Below are 22,658 nucleotides of genomic sequence, written 5' to 3'. Positions count from 1 at the left end.
AGAATCACTTGAACCCAGGAGGCAGAGGTTGCAGTGAGCTGAGATCATGCCACTGCACTCCAGCCTGGGCAACAGAGCAAGACTCCGTCTCAAAAACAAAACAAAACAAAACTAAACTAAACAAAACAAAAGTACACGGGAGGATGTGTATAGCTTATATGCAAATACCATGCCATTTTATATAAGGGACTTGAGCAACCATGGATTTTGGTATTTGTGAGTGGGTTTGTCCTGAAACCAACCCCCCGAGGATACTGAGGAACAACTGTAGTTTGTCTTATACTTCTATTCTTCCTACTTTCCAAGATGCCATCTCTATCTCAGGGCTGGATCTGGGCAAAATTATCAAGTTGGAGGTTTTTCCTTATGTTTTGCTTTTCCTTCAACCTTTCTCTGTTTCCCTCTTCCTACTCCAGACATCCGGTTCTCTATATTATCAAAAACCTGTTTTCATGAGGAATCAAACATGCATCTTATATCCCCTGGCATAGATTCAGTTCCAGGTATCAGGGAGCAGGCAGAAAAGGTAAAATGATCTCTTGGCAGGGAAAGACTGCTGACACCAGGCAGATAGCTCTCCATTCTGCCCACATTACATATTTATACTGTTTTCCTTCTAAAATACAAGGCTTGCCTCAACTGGCTTAGTAAATGTCATCATAATAGGACGGACTATACCTTCTGAACCTTAGAAGCAACAGCAATTTGAATACCATTGCTGCTTTCATCTGCACTCTCTCTGCTGCTTCTGCTAAGACAATGTCATAGCTATTATTTAGTAGAGATGTTTAGCAGGAAAGTCTTCCTTGATGCTTTAGTCATATGTATGTAATTACTTGACTTTTTTTTTTTCCCCTTAGCTATATATTTTAAGGCTGGGTGTGATAGAGATGTTAAAATTTGATTTTTGGCAATGGGATATGAGGTAATCTGTTCAGCACTCTCTCCCATCCATCATTTTCAAGATTTGAGGAGAGTTCCCTTTTTCCAAGAAACTAGAAATTGAACATGGTTCCCTTCAGATTCATCAATGTCTCTTTTGCATTGATGAGAAGTTGAAGACCACAATTTTCCTTAAGCATGACATGCTGGAGGGATCCACAAGGACAGGGAGTGAAGAACTAAGTTTCAATCTTCACTTTTAATAGGTAATGAGCAGAGAGTTCATAATTTGCAATTAAACAGAAATAACCTAAAAACTGTGCCTCACTAGGCTTGCAAGGAAAGAGTCTTGTTTTTCTAATAAGGAACTATTTCTTTAAAAGGAAAATCAAGACAGTTAAAAATTAGTAAAGACAGTTAAAAATTACATATTATTAGTACGTATCTCTGAGAAAGTTAATTTTTTTTCTCAACCCAATTCAAGGATTCTTTATTTTTCAAATCTTTCAAGTATCTGCTCTTAAAATATTTAGAATCACCAACTTCCTATAAAGAAACTGAATCTGTGATTTTTTTGAAAAGAATATTCTTTTTATTTATTATTATTTATTATTCTATTTATTTTTCTTCTTCTAACTTGTATCTTAGAATTTGCAACATGCCAGTACAAAACATCTCAAAATTTAAGTGTGTGGGTTTTTTAATAAAACACTGCAGAGCCATCTTACCTGGTCTGGGGAGGGCTTGTGATTTGTCTGATTGGAATGGGAGGATTTGAAGTGGTCATCCTCGTAGTTGTCGGCCATTAGCTTCATTCGATTTTGCGTCTAGGAAGAAATTATTCATAAGGTTAAATTTAAGTAAAGTTTCTATGACACACTGTAAAGTAATGAGTATTTTAAGAGTTTCACAAGAAAGGATAAAACTAATCCTGTCTGCAATAAAATAAACTAAATATAGGATTTCTGAGGATACTGGAAAGAGTTTAGGCACTACTATGGGCTGAATTGTGCCCCCGCAAAATTCACATGTAGAACTCCTAGACCCCAATGTCACCAAACCCAGGGACAGGGTCTTCAGGAAGTAATTAAGGTTAAACGAGGGCATAAGGGTGGGGCCTTAATCTGATAGGACTGGGCTTTGTAAGAAGAGGAAGAGAAAAAGATTTCTCTTTATTTCTCTGCCATATGAGGATCCAGTAACTAGGCAGCCTCTGCGAGCCAGGAGGAGCCTTCACTTAGGAACTGCACCAAACACTACCTTGATTTCGGACTTCCCAATCACCAAACTGTGAGAAAATAAATTTCTGTTTGATTAAGCTACCCAGTTCATGGCATTCTATTACAGCAGCTTGGGCTGAGACTGGCAGTTACATTGATACAGAAATTTTGGGGGAAGAGGAGGCAATATCCCCAAAACAAGCATTTCATGAATTTCTCTCTCTTTTTTTTTTTTTTTTTTTTTTTTTAAAAATGGTTTCACTATATTGCCCAGGCTTGTCTCAAGCTCCTGGCCTCAAGCTGGCCTCAGCTTCCCGAGCAGCTCAGGTACATGCCACCATGCTTGACTAATTTTAAAATTTTCTTTGGTAGAGACACATTCTCACTAAAAAATCAATTGAACAACTATTACAATTTACTACAGAGTTCAGTGAGGTATTTAGACAGCAGCGCGCTCTCTCTCATATATATATATATATATATATACACACACACACACACACACACACATAGATAGCTTTTCTTTATACCATCAATAAACAATTCGGGTCTTAAAAATAGGTAAAAAGAAAAAAAAAATTGGTAAAAAGTTCTGAAATCCTTCTCCTCAACCCTAAGCCAGAAGACGACTATGATCCCATTGTCTTCTCTCTGTCTTTACCAAAAACGAAGACTGGATTAGTGGTTCTGTGTGGGTGGTTAATTTAGGCCTTGAATAAATGAATAATATATTGAACATTTTAGGAAATTAACTCTGCAGAGTAAGCAGCTTAGAAAATGCCAGGGTACACGATGCATAAAATCAAGCAGCAATATGTTACACTAGTAAAATACTGTTAAAACTTGAAGTTTTAAAGCATTAAAAATAAACTTGCTAATATTGTATGATTTAAAAATGCTTACTACAGATAATTTGGGTTTTCTTTGTTATATTTTAGAAAGAGTCTCATTCTGTCACCCAGGCTCTATAGTACAGTGGCATAATCACTGCTCACTACAACCGCAGACTCCTGGGCTCAAGTGATCCTCCCAACTCAGCTTCCTGAGTAGCTGGGACTACAGGTATGCACCACCACACCCAGCTAAGTAGAGACAGGGTCTCACTATGTTGTCTAGGCTGGTCTTGAACTTCTGGCATTATATAAAATTAAAAAAATAAAGTACAAACAAAAAAGAGAAATGAAAGAAAAATCATCTATAATTCCTCTATCAGTGATTATCACTCTTAAGTGTATTCATTTAGTCTCCTCCCTGTGAACATAAAAAGTGGCATGCTCTTCTGATTTATTCTATTTCTTCTCTATTTTTTTTTTTTTTTTGAGATGGAGTCTCACTCTGTCGCCCAGTGGCACTATCTCAGCTCACTGCAAGCTCCGCCTCCTGGGTTCACACCATTCTCCTGCCTCAGCCTCCCGAGTAGCTGGGACTACAGGCGCCCGCCACCACGCCCAGCTAATTTTTTCATATTTTTAGTAGAGACGGGGTTTCACCGTGTTAGCCAGGATGGTCTCGATCTCCTGACCTCATGATCCGCCAGCCTCAGCATCCCGAAGTGCTGGGATTATAGGCATGAGCCACCGCACCCGGCCTTTCTTCTCTATTTCAGCTACACTGTGATATTTTAAAAATTACTATATCTTATAGCATATTTTCCTACCTGGTAGAATATGTTCACCAATTCTACTGCGTCAAAATTTGATTGGTTATTTTTAACACATTTTCTTTTCTAGATGAATTAAAAATAGTTTGTCTAGTTTCATAAAAAAATTTACAGAGATATGTAATGATGTCTAAGCGAGGGCTTTAAAAGAGCCAAATTGCCTGAGTTTAAATTCTAGCTCTGTCTCTCACCAGTTGACTGCAGGCAAACTACGTAAATGCTGTGAGCCTCAGTTTCCTCACCTTTAAAATAGGGATAACAATAGTTTCTCCTACAAAAGACTGTTGCGAGTATTAACCTGTTGAATTAACACAAGGAAAACACTTAAAAAGGTGCCTGGCATAAAACTGACACCCAGTACATTTTAGCTATCATCATAGTCGAGACCATTTTTTCATGTCATTAAATAGTATTTTAAAATATTGCTTTAAAAATTACATATATATGTATATGTGTATATGTATGTGTATGTGTATATATTTATTTTTTGGTTTTAGAAAGTTTATGTATTTTTTTAGAAACTGTAGAAATGGGGTCTCACTATGTTGCCTGGGCTGGTCTTAAACTCCTGGCCTTAAGTGATCCTCCTGTCCTGGCCTCTCCAAGAGTTGGGATTACAGGCATGACCACTGTGACCAGCCTAAAATCTACTTTTAACTGGTTGCACAGCATTCAGCTGAATGGATATCCATTTATTTAGGTATTTTTTTTTGAGATGGAGTCTTGCTCTGTCACCTGGACTGGAGTGCAATGGTGCGATCTCAGTTCACTGTAACCTTCGCCTCCTGGGTTCAAGTGATTCTCCTTCCTGCCTCAGCCTCCCAAGTATAGCTGGGATTACGGGCGGCTGCCACCAAGCCTGGCTAATTTTTGTATTTTTAATAGAGATGGGTTTCACCATGTTGGCCTGGCTGGTCTCGAGCTCCTGACCTCATATAATCTGCCTGCCTCTGCCTCCCAAAGTGCTGGGATTACAGGCGTGAGCAACTGCGCCCAGTCCCCTGAATGGATTTTTAGTGAGTCCCATATTGTTGAAGATTTAGGTTCTTTACATTTTCACCTAATAATGTAAGCACATTTTAAAGTCAGTTCCTCCCTCTAGTATATAACGACAGGAAAAAAAAACCTATTAATAAATCATCTGTGAATCAAATTTCTCTTTTCTGGGAGGACCCCCAGTGACCTTTGCTATGGTCTGAATGTTTGTGTTCCCCCCCCAATTTATTTTATTTTAATTAATTTATTGTTTTTTTGAGCCGGAGTCTCCTTCTCTTGCCCAGGCAAGATCTCGGCTCACTGCAACTTCTGCCTCCCGGGCTCAAGCAATTCTCTTGCCTTAGCCTCCCAAGTAGCTAGGATTAGAGGAACACACCACCACAGTGGCTAATTGTTTTTGTATTTTTAGTAGAAACGGGTTTTGCTATGTTGGCCTGGCTAGTCTCAAACTCCTGACCTCAAGTGATCAGCCCGCCTCAGCCTCCCAAAGTGCTGGGTTTACAGGCATGAACCACTGCGCTCGGCTTCCCCCAAATTTAGATGTTGAAACAACCTTCAATTTGGTGGTATTATGAAATGGGGCCGTTTGGAGATGATTAGGTCAGAGGGTGGAACCCTCATGAATGAGATTAGTACCTTTATAAAAAAGGCCTGAGGGTATCATGCAATATACCCAGGTAACAAACATGTATATGTATCCCCAGAATCCAAAATAAAACTTGAAAATAAAAAGAAAATAATGAGCAACAAGGTTCTACTGCCAAAGTTTGTACTTTGATTTGGGAGATGTAAATATCTAGTTGTATCACTGGTAGGAAACCGAACTCCTAACGAGGATAGTGTGTCACTCAAAAGAGAAAATATGAAAATAATTTTTTTCTTCTGTTTTTGCTCTCCCAGCACACTTTGCTTGTGAGACCAACTATAGATGTTTTCATATAGAACTGTTATCTCCTTTATCAAACTGGTGGCAAATAACATACTTTTTTTTTTTGCAAACAGTAGTTGCTTAAAGGATAATTGCAAATGAATGAATAAATAAATGGATAAGTAAATAAACGTATCCATTATACTTGGGAAAAAAAAAAGGCCCGAGGGAGCCTGTTCGCCCTTCCACAGTGTGAAGATGCGAAGCAGCACCATCTGTGAAGTCGAGAGCAAGCCTGCATCAGATACCGAATCTGCTGCTGCCTTGATCTTGCACTTCTGGTCTCCAAAATGGTGAGCAATAAACTTCTGTTGTTTATAAATTACTCAGTCTATGTTATTTTGTTACAGCAGTCTGAATGGACTAAGACAATTTTGAAAAGATGTAGGCTAATTTTTCTTATGGCATGTGGTATCTCTTGGCAAAGTCTTCTGCAAAGCAGCTCTCAGGAAAAAAGGAAAATAGAAGAAAGCAAAGAGGCACCTAGAGAAAGTGAGCAAAACATCTGTATCATGTCATTCAATTGGTTAAGAAACCTTTCCATGTTGACTTTAATAGGAATGTGGGTGAAAGTATACTCGGCTAGTTATTTTCTTAGAACATGAGACAATCTTTAATATCTGATATCTAGCATAAGTTTAAAAACTTAAAACGAAATCCTAATAAAGCACACACAAATCCATTTTCAAGGCAGAATGCATTTAAAGTGCTTCTTAGGAATGAGTATGTATGCCTGCCTGAAGAAACTGATCCAAGTGGACAGATAAGACCAAAGATTACTTATTTGATCCACGTCACAGAATGAAAAAAATAGTTGTAAGAACTTACTTCTCCATTTCCAAAAGACATGAAGATGATCAAAGTTTAGTGTTCCTAGGTCTAGTACGAAGAAACTTGGTGTGAAGTCTGTTCCCTGCATAGTTATGATATTGAGCACTAAATATCTGACAGCTCACAGAGCATCAGATGTTACACAGATCATAGAAATGACTGCGCTCTTAAGGGGCTCTCACAGTATGCTCTTCTCAAGATAAGACCAAAAAGCAAAAGGAGTGATTCCTTCATGTTTTACTGACGTGAAAGATATTTTATATCCAAATGTTTTTCCTCTTGAACCACGCCAGGTGCATGTGCAGGCAGAAGAAACCCTTGGTCCCAACGACATAAAGAATCAGATGTCCTGAAGGAAGGAAGGAAGGAAAAAAAAAAAAAAAAAAGGAAGAAGGGAAGAAGGAAGAAACTTGCTGAAATAGACTTCTTTAGCTATCAATGCATATCTGTGTATCCAGGTATACACACCCTCCCAGAGGAAAAAGGAATCAGTTGTCTATTCTGTTTATCTTTTCTTCTAAGACAAAAATGTCAATGTCCAAACAGAAACCATATTTCACAGAAGAATACATAAGCTAAGAAACAGGATAGGTTATCCAAACCCAGCTATTAAAAGAAAAAGTTTAAATTCTAATCAGATTTACGTTTTACTACTGATAAAAAAAAAATCTGAGAGTTCAGTTGCAGGTTCTGTTAACCAGAATAAAAGCAGACTAATTAATTCTCTAATAATAGAAGTCTGAAGGGACATCAGATTAAGTCACTGTTAAAATTATAATAATATCTGGTCTTTTCTTCATGAACAATCTGTCCCACTATATATTTCACATCTAATTAAGTCATTAAATCCTATCTATCTTGTGTGTTTTCTCCAAGAACCAGCTTTTAGTTTCACTGATCTTCTCTATAGCTTGTTTTCTATTTCATTTAATTTGTTTTTATTTTCTTTCTTCTTTTTTCTTGTGTGTGTGCTGGGGGTTACACAGATGTTCTTTCTCTATTTCTTGATTTGGATACTTTTAGCTCATTAATTTTCTTTCTTTTTTCCTTTCTTTCCTTCTTTCTTTTCTTTGAGAGAGTCTCTCTCTCTGCCGCCCAGGCTGGAGTGCAGTGGTGCGATCTCAGCTCACTACAACCTCTGGGTTCAAGCGATTCTCCTGCCTCAGCCTCCCGAGTAGCTGAGATTACAAGTTCCTGATCTCAAGTGATCCACCCACCTTGGCCTCCCAAAGTGCTGGGATTACGGCGTAAGCCACCGTGCCCCGCCTTTTAATTTTCAATTTTATATATGTGTTAAGACTATAAATTTTCCTCCAAGAACTGCTTTAGCAGTATATCACAAATTTTGATATATAGTGTTTTCCCTGTTCTAAATATTTTGCAATTTCTGTTTTTTACAATATTTGCAATTTCCTTATTTTCTAATTTGCAAAATTTGTAATTTCCAAATTTTTAAATGTATACTTTCCTATTTTGCAATATTGGTCCTTCTGAATTTTCTGTATGATCTTTCTCAAAATTCCTATCAGGTGAATGTACCTTCTCAGTCTGTTTTCCATGTCTCCTAGTCTCTCTTTGATATTTTCAATTTTGTTTTTTCCTTCTGCACTGTATTTTGGATATTTTTTGCAGTGTTATCTTCAAGTTTATTAATTCTCCTTTCATATATGTTAACTTGCCACTAAGTTTTTAATTGAATGACTAGATTTATTGATTATCTGGTAAATCTACATGTACTTTTAAAAATGGTCTTTTTTTTCTTTTTTTAACCACCCTCCTTTCAAAAATAGTCACTTTCCAAGCCAACATTTATTGAATACTTACTATGTGCCAAGCATTATTCTAAGAGCTTTAGGTAATTTAATCTTCATAACAATATGAAATTGGTACAATTTTCATGTCGATTTTATAAATGAAAAACTGAGCTACAGAGAGCCTAAATAACTTTGTGACATTCATATGATGAATAAGTCACAGGCTAGAGCTCTAATACAAACAGTCTAGCTTTAGAGCCTTTCTCCTTTTAAAACTAAAAGAATTACATTTTATGTTGAGAATTTCCAAACATACACAAGAAGATAGAAAAAAAAAAAAACAAAACAACAACCCATATATCCATGTCCTCCTTCAGAAACTATTCTATTACTCTACTTGTTTCCTTTATCCTCCCTTCCCTTTATTTGCTACAGCATTTCCTCTTCTACCACTATGACTACTACTACTACTAGTGCTACTTCTATTACTACTTCTTCAATTTTTATTTTGAGAGAATTGTAAATTCACATGGGGTTTTATAAAATAACACGAAAATAGCCAACACAATATTAATTGAGAAGAATAAAGTTAGGAAGACTCATACTTCCTGATTTCAGAGCCTACGGTAAAGTAGGTTTTTACCTACAGTGTGTTATCGGAATAAAGATGGACAAAGAAATCAAAGAAACGAAATTGAGAGTCCAGAAACAAACCGTAATTGTTTGTGGTCAACTGATTTCCAACAAGAGCACCAAGACAATCTAATGGGAGAGAATGCTCTTTTCATGCAATGGTGTGGGGCAAACAGAAATGGACATGCAAAGAAAATGATGTCAAACTCATTATGTCTCAGAACATATAAAAGAATAAACTCAGAATTGGCTAAACACCTAAATGTAAGAGCTAAAACTATAAAACTCTTAGAACAAAACGTAAGAGTAAATCTTCCTGGGTTAGGCAGTGATTTCTTAGATGAGATACCCAAAGAGCAAAAGTGGCAAAAGAAAAAAAAAATAAATTGGAACACATTAAACTTTATAAAATTTTATGCTGTAAACGATATCAACAAGAAAGTGAAAAGAGAACGACAGGATGGGAGAACATATTTATAAATCATATATATGATAAAGGACTTGTGTCTGTAACTCTTACAACTCAATAAAAATACAAATACCCCAATTACAAATGAGCAAAGGATTTGAATCTTTTCAATCAACAAGAGGATTTACAAATAGGCAGTAAGCAGAAGAAAAGATGTGCAACCTCTGGCCGGGCGCGGTGGCTCAAGCCTGTAATCCCAGCACTTTGGGAGGCCGAGGCGGGTGGATCACGAGGTCAGGAGATCGAGACCATCCTGGCTAACACAGTGAAACCCCGTCTCTACTAAAAAAATACAAAAAACTAGCCGGGAGTGGTGGTGGGCGCCTGTAGTCCCGGCTACTTGGAGGCTGAGGCAGGAGAATGGCGTGAACCTGGGAGGCGGAGCTTGCAGTGAGCCGAGATCGCGCCACTGCACTCCAGCCTGGGTGACACAGCGCGAGACTCCGTCTCAAAAAAAAAAAAAAAAAAAAAGAAAAGAAAAGATGTGCAACCTCAATAGGGAAATGCGTCTCAAAGCCACAATGATCTATGGGAACAACGGAGAAGCAATAAAATATACAGCAAAACTAACAAAACCCCACAATGAGATACCACATCACATCCACCAGGGTGGCTATTAAAAGTCAATAACAAGTGTTGGTGAGAATGTGTAGGGATGGTCATATATTGCTGGTGGGATTGTAGAGTGGTACAGTCTCTTTGCAAAACATTTTGGTAGTTCCTTAAAATGGCAAACAAACAATTACCATATGACTTAGCAGTTCCAATCCGAGGTATATACTCAAGATAACTGGAAACATGTTTCCATGCAAAAAAGTACCCACAAATGTTCACGGCATCATTATTTATTATAGTAAAAAAAGAGAAACAACCCAAATATCCAACAACTTATGAATGGATACATAAAACCTGGTATATCCATATAATGAGCTATTAGTCATAAAAAGGAATGAAGTACTGATATGCTACAGATATGAATGAACCTTGAAAACGTTATGCTAAGTTAAAGAGGTCATGTAAAAGGCAACATAGTATATTATTTCACTTATATGAAATCTCCAGAACAGGCAAATCTGTAGCGATAGAAAGCAGACCAGCGGTTGCCAGGCCTGGGGGAAAGGGACAATGGATAAACTGAACAATGTGAGCAGCAAAATCAGTAATGCTTTCAATTTGTCAAAATGTATTTAATACATAAAAAGCGATGACACTGAAATAACACTAGAAAAATATACTTTAAAAAATAGGATATTGTAGTGATGGTTACACGTTTCTGTAATTTACTAAGCAATATGGAATGGCATATTTTAAATGGGTAAATTGCATGGGATGAGAATCATATCTCAATAAAGGTATATAAAATAAGCCAATGTGCAGCCATGTGAGTAAATAATCCTTTTGCTCTTAAAAAGTAGTAAGAGAGGCCAGGCATGGTGGCTCACACCTGTAATCCCAGCACTTTGTAATGCTGAGGTGGGAGGACTACTTGAACCTACAAGTTTGAGACCAGCCTGGGCAACATAACCAGACCCTGTTTCCACAAAAAATAAAAAAAATAAAAAAAATCGCTGGGCATGATGTCACATGCTTGTGTGTAGTCCCAGCTACTTTGGAGGCTGAGGCGGGAGGACTGCTTGAGCCCAGAAGGTCAAGGCTGCCTTGGGTCATGATCACACCATTGTTCTCCAGCCTGGTTGACAGAGTGAGACCTTGTCTCAAAAAAAGAAAAAGAAAAAGTAGGAGCAAAGTAAACTGATATGTCAGCACTGAAGTTTACTAGAGAACTCATTAAATAAACAAATGAGTAAAGGAATAGATGTGTGCGAGGACACAGCATCCCTGTCCTCTGGAGGATACGGCAACAAGGTACCGTCTTAAAAGCCAAAAGCAGCCCTTGCCAACAATCAAACCTGCTGGTGCCTTGCTCTCAGACTTCCCAGTTCCAGAACTGTGATAAAAATAAATTTATGTTCTTTACAAATTACTGACCTACTGATTTTGTTATAGCAGCATACCATATACAGACTAAGTGGGAAACCACAATCCGGGTGCTGGGATGTTTACTGCTGCTGGGGTGTTTATTATTTATCATTTCTTCTAGTCTGGTTCAGTCAGAGATAGGAAATAAATATTTTTTTAAAAGGGAGAAAATTATTAGTTAATAGTTATGTTTTATATTCAGATTTAAGATTACAGATCTCAATCTTGAAGACTGGGTTTACTAAACTACTTTGATTTTACACTTTATATTTTTTTCTCTTATGCTGAAAAATTTTGGTTCCCAACAATAACATAATTACTTGTTATTTGTTTTATCTAACAATATAGTGCTTTTAAAATACCAAAACCAATACAATTACTACCAATATGCCTTCAGGATAAACTCTACAATTTATCTGGGCTAGGTGCGGTGGCTCATGTCTACAATCCCAGCACAAGGGAGGATCACTTGAGCCCAGGAGTTTGAGACCAGCCTGGGCAACATGGTGAAACCCCATCTCTACAAAAAATGCAAAAACTAGCCAGACACGGTGGCACGTGCCTGCAGTCCCAGCGACTTGGGAGGCTAAGGTGGGAGGATCAATTGAGCCTGGGAGGTTGAGGCTGCAGCGAGTGGTGACTGTGCCACTGCACTCCAGCCTGGGAGGCAGACCGAGACCATTAAAAAAAAAAAACTTTGCATTTTTGTTCTTTTACTTGGAGTTTATCCTACTAAGATGTACAGAGAAAAATCCATATTATAAAGTTAGCTGAAATCATTATCTGCTCAAAGTGAATGTCAACAATTTAATATATAATTAGATTCATTTGTTTGTTTGTTTTTAAATTTCAAGGACTGCTTTTTTTCCTTTTTTCTGATCTAATTTTATTTTTGATTATGTAATATATTCATTTGATTCTAGAGTCAAAACTATATAACTAGGTATAATCACAGAAGGCTTGCTTCCACCCCATCTCCTCTATCCTGTTCCCTCCTTTTTATAGGTAACCTTTTTGGGTACATTTTTGATTTATCCTTCAATTGTTTCTTCTTGCAATTATTAGCAATCATATACTCATATAATTGCACGTTACCCCTTTTCTTACGTAAAAAGTAATATGTTAAATACATTATTCTGCATCTTGCTTTTTCACTTAACAGTATGTTCTGGGAATCACTCCGTATCAATAGAGATCTTTCTCATTCCTTTCTACAGCTGGACAGTATTCCACTCTGTTGGATGTACTATAATTGACAACAAATATCCCACTGTAGCACAATGGGTTATTTTGAACCTGTTGCTATTACAAATACCATAGCAATGAATTATCCTGTGTGTATGTTATTTTGCTTTTTTGAAGATGTGTCTGTGGGACCAATTCCTAGGAGTAAAGTGTTTCTGGGTGAAAAAGTCAATGCACAGATAAGCATTTTACTACCCACTGCCAGACTGCCTCTATAAGAGGTCTACATTTTGCATTCTCACCAGTAGAGTCTCAGAGTTCCCAATCAGCACAGCCCGCTTAACTGAGTGTGCTGTTAAATTCTCGATTTTGGCTAAATAGCACCTCAGTTTGCCATTATCTTACTATGAATGAGCTGAGCATCTTTTCATGTGTTTAAGGACCATGTACATGTCTTTCTTTGTGATCTTCAGGCAGGAACTTCCCAGACAAGTGGTGACATAAATTTTTAGTCTAAACCCGGGGAAGGTACAGGCTTGATAACTTGGATTTCTTAGAGCCGACTCCAGGCTCCTTCCCAGAGTCAGGGCACAGAAAAGCTCCTTTGTCATCTATCACGGGTAGAAGTTTGACTGAATGAGTCTTGCTTTTCTGTACATCAAGCCTCTAACTGACCCATCTTCAGCAGAGGTTCAGTTCCAACTCCCCACCTCTTGTGAGCCCAATGCCTCACTTCATTCTCTGTAGAGGCATTTTGTAAACCCAAGTTCTAGTCGTAACTAGGTCTGCCAGCCCCTGGGCAGCTGTTGCACAGGCTCACATACCTCATCTTTATCTTTCAGCCCCCTCCTCGATTCTGACATCATTCTCTCACATGAGCTCAACCACACATCACACATTTTTAGAAGTGGTATAAGCTTATCCAGCTTCTTGAGGTTTGGGACAAAAGGCTTTCGGTGCTATCTGAAACAGATTATAATCATCTGTTTACATAACTTTTCTTCCAATAGATTTGAGTTTATGAGGGCTGTGACAGAGTCTCATTCATCTTTCTATCAACTCAGTACCTAGCAAAATTGCCAGCACAGATAAAATCCTTAATATATATGTTTGTTGAATTCAAGAATCAATTTTCCATGATTGGTACAAAACAATGAGAGGTTTGTAGCTCCCACCTTTCCTACCATTAAGGACTATATATATATTTTTGGCAATGAGTTTAACATTTTGAATGATTTTTCTATAAAACTTCCTTTATTAAATAATTCATTTTCCTCTTTATTAATCAAAAATAGATATATAGTTACCTATCAGTATTTAAAACCCAGTGTTACCACAATGAGTTCTCTCAGTCAAAGGCAAAGAAAATAGACATTTTAACTAGCAGTTTTTTCTCAGATAAAAAGACAATTTCTGTTCCTTATAACTGGTTTCAAAAAAGAACTCTAGAATCCAGGGACTCCAGTTTACAAGTATTTATAAAGTTTTCTCCTTCATTTCCTTCCACACAAATAGATTTAATATGAAAAGGAAACTTTTTGATTATGGATATTCACTTATTTACTTTAGGACTCAGTGATTTTATTTTATTTTTTTAAAGACTCCATGAAGTTTTTCTTCTTATCTCAGGGTATTCTTGGGCACATCACCATTTATGGAATTAAGCTCCCAAGACATCTGTTCTTGCAACATATTCTGTATTTCCCATGAAAACTACTTTTTTTTTCCCCTCTCTTGGTAGAAAGCAAAGGAAAAACTTTTTTTTTTTTTTTTTGTCTATCTGCTCATTCTTTAGAAACTGTTCTCTTCCATCTCATCATGACCATTTTCGTAATCCTTAGAAATGCCTGTATGGGATTCCTGGTTTCTATAACACAGACACATAACCTACCTGGGCAGACGTATAAACATAGCTTACAGTTTTCCCTGAGCTGAAGATATTCCTTCTTAGCTGCCAGAATGAGTATGTTCATCTTAATGGTTAATTCCAATTACCATGTATATTTAGCACTTTCCCATATGCTGTGCAGATTTTAACTTTGAACTCTGGAGAAGAGCAGCCTATATTTTCTCTCTTCAAACATGTATTAACACAAGGATAAAAACATATTGAACATTCTAAAACTGAAAAAAAAATTACAAAATTTCTATTCCACTCCCAATTTTTGAAAGATTTCCTGTTTTCTGGCAAGGCCATGGTATATAATTTTGGCACATTCTGGCGAAAAAGTAACAGTCAGATCTAAAAAGCCATTCCTAAAAGTAGGTCATGAACTTAAGTTCCAGGAGTGAAATATCTTGTGGGCCAATTTGCCTATAATGGCCCACTGCAGGATCTAACATGAACCTGTTCAAACACAGAGTGGTTGAGCCTCTGCTCCTGATCACTGCCACACTTCGTGCTACAGCTCTCACATCCTGGGAAGAAACCTAACGCAATCCAATTCTAGTTTTAATGTCACAGGATCATTTCTCCCAGCTGTATCTGTTCTCAAAGAACAGAATGTTTAAAGGGAATTATTAACTGGATCCAGTGAGACTCAACACCATATCTAAAGAAAAGAAGAAAATGTAGGCAAGTATTTTCTGTTATTCTAAAAATCAGTCAACAATGGCCAGGATCCAAGAACATTTACCACAGTTTGTCTGTAATTTAGGTTATCTGAGTGGCTGAGTTTATCAGTCCCCTTGCACACTGCTGTGAAGAACTACCTGAGACTGGGTAATTTAGGAAGAAAATAGGTTCAATTGACTCAGTCCCTCAGGCTTCACAGGAAACATGACTGGAAGGCCTCAGGAAACTTACAATCATGGCGGAAGGCGAAGGGGAAGCAAGCACCTTTTCTACATGGTGGCAGGAGAGAGTGGGAGCACAGGCGACGGGGGAAGTGTCGCACACTTTTAAACCATCAGATCTCATGAGAACTCACTCACTATCACGAGAACAACATGGAGGAATGCCGCCCCCACGATCCAATCACCTCTCACCAGGCCCCTTCTTCAACACTGCGAATAACAATCAACACGAGATTTGGTTGGGGACACAAAGCCAAACCATATCACTGAGTATACAGTTGTATTTTACAGATACAGAGGCCATGAAAACAAGAAGTGATACTAAATTTCTTCACAGCTAACAGATCATTTTTGTGTGTGATTTTACATGGTGTTAAAATGCAAGCTAAAAAAACATCTTCTCAAGGATGGTGGCACAAGCTGCACCCCAACCCAACTATTTTATTACTGCAAAGTAGATAAGTTTAGTATTTCCTCTTCAAATAAAAGTACAGGGCAGGAATGGTGGTTTACACCAGTAACACTAGCATTTTGGGAGGTTGAGGTGGGAGGATCTCTTGAGGCCAAGAGTGCAAGACCAGCCTGGGCAATGTAGCAAGACTCTGCCTCTATAAAAAAAAAAAATTGTTTTTTAATTAGCTGGGCATGGTGGTGGGCACCTGCTGTCCCAGCTACTTTGGAGGCTGAGGTGAGAGGACAGCTTGAGGCCAGGTGTTTGAGGCTATCATAAGCTATGATTATGCCACTGCACACCAGCCTATGTGATAGTGGGAGACCCTATTTCTAAAAAAAAAAGTTTTTTTTAAGTATGATCATTTCCTTACTAAATATACAGAAATTAAATTGCTTAATGCTTTTTACAATCACACAAATACAGCATATTTTATCCTGCTTGAAGAACAGCTAAGCAGAGAAAGTGATCTTCAAGAATCCAAGCACTTCACACACACGTGCGTGCACACACACACACACGCTCTCTCTAAAGGAAAAAAAAAACACTTGAGATCACAAGAATAAAAGTTCTTTTTATATTTAAATTGAGACAGGGTCTCCTCTGTCGCCCAGGCTGAAGTGCAGTAGCACAGTCACAGCTCACTGCAACCTTGACCTCCTGGGCTCAAGTGATCTTCCCATCTCAGCTTCCTAAGGGCTGGGACTACAGATAGGCACCACCACGCCCAGCTAATTTTAAAATTTTTTGTTGTGTAGAGATGAGGTTTCCACATGTTGCTCAGGCTGGTCACGAACTCCTGGGCTCAAGTGATCCTCTTGCCTTTTGGTTTCCCAAAGTGTTGGGGTTACAGACGTAAGCCACCATGCCCAAAGTTCTTAAAGCTAGAAGTTCTGAGGGAATTTTATCTCTTCTTTTTACAAAATCATGGTCCATATGTGGTAAGAAAAGAATATAATTGACTCAAAATGTGAACCAACTATACACCTGTGTGTACATACAGTGAAGTATCTTTCTTTAAATGAACCCAGAGGATATAAAAGCATTTTTAGATTCTTACTGAACCATTCAGATTGAAAGCAAATGAAATGAAAGCAAATGATAAAAGGCCATACTCTCCAATACCACTTTTTCCTCCTATTCTCTGACTAAAGGATTTATCTGTGTATACGTATTTGTACAAACATACATGTGGTTACATTTAAAAAATTTTCCCACAACTACTATTGCATTCTTTATTTTTTCTCTATTCTCCAAAGTTTCTTTTTTGTACAACTGAGATAAATGGCCTTCAGTCTTTTGTGTAGAAGAAAAAACCAGAAAATTACCATTTATTAAAATCAGGCTTTTCTTAAAAAAGTTGTTACAGAAAAGTATCTTAAATGATCTATCTCTTCATAGTTGTTGAAATATTTCCACTTTAGAAAAGTATTTTAAATGATCTATCTCTTCATAGTTACTGAAATATTTCCACTTATAATTTTATAAATGCAAGTATTTGAAAAACTTTGATTTCTAGAAATACACAAGTATCAGGTACAGATTGATTCTGATCAGAAATGAATATCCATTAAGGACCACTTAAAATGAATTAGAAGCTGAATAAAGCAATGATACTAGACATCAAAACTCAACTGCTGCCAGAGGTATGGTTTTCCAAAACATGTAAATATGTGACTGCGGCTAAGGGATGAGGTAGTAATGAAAATTGTAACTTAAAAAAATTGGTTATCTGAATGTAAGCATTAAAATTCAACCTACTGATTACTTATATACCTAAGCCCAGAACATACATTTTGTTTTCCTAAAGAGAAAAGGTAGTTTGCTTAAGTCTTCCTTCAAAAATAAATCCCCAGGCTTGACATCTGATCACTCATGAGATCTGATCAAATTCCTCATCTCCTGCTATCAATATGTCATCTCTCTGGCTTGTCTTCAGCAACTCCTCCTGAGTAGGTCTGGCAAGAATCCTCCAGCCATGACGTGTCTTCTTAGTAATTTTCCATCACTGACCCCCACCCTGCTCCTTGGCTACATATCTCCATTGGTCCTCATGTATTCTCAGTTGAGCCTGATCTCTGTCCTGTAACACAAATCCTCATCTCAGTGGTCCCCTGAATAGCGTCTGCCTTACTGTCTTTAAGAAGTATCAGGAATATTTTTTTTTCTCCAGCACACTAAGTATAAAAGTACAACAAAAACTATACACACAGAGAGAAACATTAAAAAGGCAGAGAGAAGGCAGACCAGTCAGGAGTGCTGTGACCTGCAGCTCCCTGGACCTTCTTTTTGCCTGATATATCCAGGTGTGGAGCTGAAGAAGCTGACAACCTGGAAATACCAACAGGCACAGACAAAAAAAGCCTCAACAGAAACCCACTCTCTCTAGCCAAAGAAGCCTCTAAAGGAAAAGGACTGCCTAGCAAGATAGAAACCTGTGGGACAATAATCACTTTACTCCAAACACCACACAAAACACTGTGGTCCACTGTGACTCATGTCAGTAAAGACCAAACAGCAGGCCCCATGCTAACTAGGTTGTGAGGAGGTGCTTCAGCCTCTCCCTGCTCCACTGGAAGGTGTCAGGGAAAGCCGAGGGAGGCAGGGCTTTAATTTCCATCTGTCGGCAATGAAGTCTCCCCTCCACAGTGTCACTGGAGACTAGGTGAGGGTTCTAGAATTCCATCCCCATGGAGCAGTAACAGCCGTGTCTCCTAGTGGAGAGTCAGGACCTCCACTACTGCACAGCAGTAACTAGGCCCCACTTCCTTCACCCACACGGTGTTACTGGAGGCCCTCCTACCCCAACCAGGCAGGGATACATCAGTGAAGCCTAGTGGGGACATGAATGCCCATCTCCAGCTAGGAGTAACAAGGAGCCTCTACCCTTTGACTGTCAGCAGAGCCCAAGTGGGGAATCCGGACTTCTACCTCCACTGGGCAACACTGAGGCAGCACCCCAATCTTCCCCTGCTGGAGTGGTGTCAAAAGAAAACCAGCTAAAACAGAAGTCTAAGTAAGACCCAGAGTCATACAGCATAACATCCAAAATGTCCAGGTTTCAACTGAGAATCACTCAACATCCCAAGAACCAAGACGACCTCAAACTGAATGAATAAAAGACAATTATGATTAAAGGCACAGCAGGGAACTAAAACATTCATCTTGCCAACAGGGTTAGGTAACTGGGCAGCAGCTGATTAGCTACCATAGTTGGACTACTGCTGGGCACTAGAAGTCAGAAACAGCTCCTTAGAAGACATGCCAACATAGTTGCTCCCTCCCTCATCAAACCTGTCATTAAGGCTTCATTAATTTCCTCTCCATTCCTGGAGTGGGATGGTTGAATCAGAGTGGGACTGTGTGTGTCTGGAAGTGACCTCAACTCAATCAACTAGGAAACTTCTAGGGCAGGGCAACCTATTCCAGTCCTAGTTCTTGTAGTAATTTGACCATAGTGAATCCACAACGGGGTTCATTTAATACTCCAAAACTCATGGTTTGACCACAGTTTTATTTTGGTGGTGACGAAACTACCCCCGCCTCCGGGAGATGAACTGACAATACCTCTGGGCATCCTAAGCATGTTCTGGTAAGTACTTTTGACTTTCCTTCCAGTTTTTAGGTTCAGAAAAATTCATTCTTTGTCCCATGTTTCACCTTCTCATTTAGATTAATAATAAATGTTAATTTTATTAACTCAGTAATATATCAATTTAGCAATTTTTACTTTTATCAATTTGAAAAATTAAACTATTATTTTTAAAATGTATTGATTTATTAATCAATATTAATGGACAGTCGGTATTTACTGCATCCTTGATTTTTTAAGAAATTTAATTTATGTCACTGTGGGTTACACTGTCCTAGAAACAGAGACATAGTGGCTAGTGATCAGTTCTAATTATATCAAAAGACAGGTTTATCACTAAACAGGCTGACTTATCCCTGTTTAGATGTTTGTTATAAGCTAATCACTAATCATAACATACCAGTGTTTACTACTATAATTAGAAGGAAATAATCTACCAAAGAAAACAAAATTTTAAATAAAATGTCTACTGGTATTTTGAAGTATAATTTCCCACCCAACTATACAAAGGTCATTTCCAGACACACACACAGCCCCGCTCTGATTCAACCATCCCACCCCAGGAGTGGAGAGGAAATTAATGAAGCCTTAATGACAAGTTTAATTAGTTCATGAAATAAGTGTGTCACTTAAAATGGACAGATAAACTGACTCAAGAGTTTTTTGTTGTTCTTTTTTTTTTTTTTTTGAGACTGAGTCTGGCTCTGTCGCCCAGGCTGGAGTGCAGTGGCCGGATCTCAGCTCACTGCAAGCTCCGCCTCCCGGGTTTACGCCATTCTCCTGCCTCAGCCTCCTGAGTAGCTGGGACCACAGGCGCCCGCCACTTCGCCCGGCTAGTTTTTTGTATTTTTTAGTAGAGATGGGGTTTCACCGTGTTAGCCAGGATGGTCTCGATCTCCTGACCTCGTGATCCGCCCGTCTTAAAGGCACTACATATTTTTGCTTAGAGACTGAATGCAAAACAGATTTTTTAATGTAAGGTGCTTTAAAGGAAAATAGACAAAATACCCTGGAATCAATAGCATTTGGACAGAATTCCTTTCTTAAGGGAGTGCTTTTCAAGAATACTTTTATGTTAACTCTTTGGAGTATTCATGTAGCATTATCCTCATTTCCAGGAACAGAGTTTTATTAATTTATATATCAAAACAGCAAAATGGCTATGCGGTATATAAGATCACAATCACTTGTGATATATTGTGCCATAAATGCTTAAAGCATTTTCAACACATGTAAGACGTGAAAAAAAAAGGTCTTAAAAACCCTAGAACTGCATGAAAACTTCTAGCAACGCATATCCAGTAGAGCCAGTTCTGAAATCCATTACCAACAGGCGTACAGAGGGCATATGCTAATTGAGCTATAATCTATAAGGATGACAATAATGGCCTGTATTAATATTTTAGTATGTGTCAGAAAACAGTAAAAAGTATGACTTGCCTATATTCTCTCTTAAGTAAGCTATTTCATTTTCATGGGTTTAACTAGTATTTCTGTTCTGATGACTCCAAAATTAACATCTCTAGCCAATGGCCTTCTTGACATATCTATTTGGGTATAAATCACCTCAAATTCAACTCTACTAAAAAGGAGCGTGTTATATTCTCTTCCATAAATGGTCTTTCTTCTTTATTACCCATTTTAACTAGGGAGACCACTTCCACTTACTCGGCCAAACCAGACATCTGACTGGTCCGTGGTCTGCGGGTAGTGACCTTGGGGCCCAAGCATAGAAGAAACAGCACAGGAACTACCAATTAGTTGTTCCTTTGCCACAGTCACCAAGAAGGCCTCATACTGAAAGAGCTAAACTAGAAAATTTTAAGTGGAGTTGGATTACTGAATTGCTGTATGGAGGGCAACTTCCTCATAGAGTCAGCAAGATCTGCAGTGGACTTTGCATAACCAAGAAATAAGCGTTTACTGTGTTAAGGCACTAAAATTAGGTGGTGTTTGATACACAGAATGGCCTAGTGAAAACATTACTCCATCTCAACTACCCTGTATTCTTGTCCTCATCATTTCATATCTGCATAACTGGAATAGATTCTTAAACAGTCTCCCTTAAACAGTCTCCCTGTTTTTAATCTTACCATCTTCTTACTCCAGGCTCCCCTTAACTTCCTCCATTGGCTGCCAGAGTGATTGATTTATCTATAAAAGAAAACTCTGAAAACATCAGAGAGACTAAAAGCCTCTCCATGGCTTGGCATCACTTACAGGAGCAAGTCCAAACTACTCTCAGCATTGTCAATACAGGGATCTCCATGACCTGTCCCCTCCCAGCTCTGGAGTCTCACGTCACTGCCCAGTAGTGCAGACTTGGTAAGAAGAAGCCTTCTATGGCTCCCTGATCTCAGGATGCTTCATGCTTTAGCACCCCCAGCCACAATGATCCCTCTGCCTAAGAGGCTCCTTTTCTAGCTCATTCATGAGTCTAACTCTTATTAGTCTTTTAGTATTCTTTCTCCAAAAATATTGTTTGACCTCTTCTGCCCCAGGCTGTCTTAAGAATGTCTTCTTTGCATATATCAACAAATGCTAGTCATTAAGCAGAGATAATGTATTTATCTTTCTCCTTCAAATAAAGCGGAACCCTAATACGCTCAGGGGCAACAAGCTTGTCATACTCATACATGAAGGACTTGAGAAGGTGTGTTACCCACTCCACGCGTTAGTTTCCTGGAGCTGCCATAAGAAATTATCACAAACAACATGAACACAACATAAATTTACACTCTCACCGTTCTAGCGGCCACAAGTCCAAAAGTATGGTGCTGGCAGGGCCACATTCCTTGTGGAGACGCTAAGGGAGAATCCTTCCTTGCCTCTTTTGGCTTCGGTGACGGTGGACATTTCTTGGTTCAGAGCCACCCAGCCTAATCTCTGCCTCTGCCTTTACATCACTTATCTTCTGTATCTGTCTTCTGTCTCTCACAAGGACTTGTCATTAGGGTTAGGGCCCCACCTGGATAATTAAGAATGATCTCTTCTTGAAATCCTTAATTTAATCCCGTCTGCAAAGACCCTTGATCCAAATACGGTTACATTTACAGGTTATAGGAATTTGGATGTGGACATATGTTTTTTGGGGGCAATATGTTTGGGGAGGGCATATGTTTTGGGGTGCATTCAATCTACTACAGCCTGCCTTCTAGTCCCACCAAATTAATATCTTTCCCATATACAAAATATGTTCACCCCATTCCAGTATCCCCAAAAATCTTAACCCAGTACCACATCAACTGTAAATCCAAAAGTCCATCTAAATAGCATCCCTC

General features: G+C 38.4%; 1 protein-coding gene across 15 annotated transcripts in view; it reads right to left on the bottom strand.

Annotated features, from left to right (window-relative positions):
• Positions 1 to 22,658, bottom strand: part of ERC1 (ELKS/RAB6-interacting/CAST family member 1) — a 534,923-nt gene that overhangs the window by 101,747 nt on the left and 410,518 nt on the right. For all 15 annotated transcript variants that reach the window (XM_050747035.1, XM_050747039.1, XM_050747032.1 and 12 more), the window contains one exon: positions 1,611 to 1,709. In XM_050747035.1, the coding sequence (XP_050602992.1) occupies positions 1,611 to 1,709 (99 nt within the window). The remainder of the gene's footprint in view (positions 1 to 1,610; positions 1,710 to 22,658) is intronic.

The sequence above is a fragment of the Macaca thibetana genome, chromosome 11, assembly GCF_024542745.1.
Source record: "Macaca thibetana thibetana isolate TM-01 chromosome 11, ASM2454274v1, whole genome shotgun sequence".
NCBI lineage: Eukaryota > Metazoa > Chordata > Mammalia > Primates > Cercopithecidae > Macaca > Macaca thibetana.
Note: the sequence above shows the minus strand (reverse complement) of the source record. Positions and strands in the feature narration are given on the sequence as shown.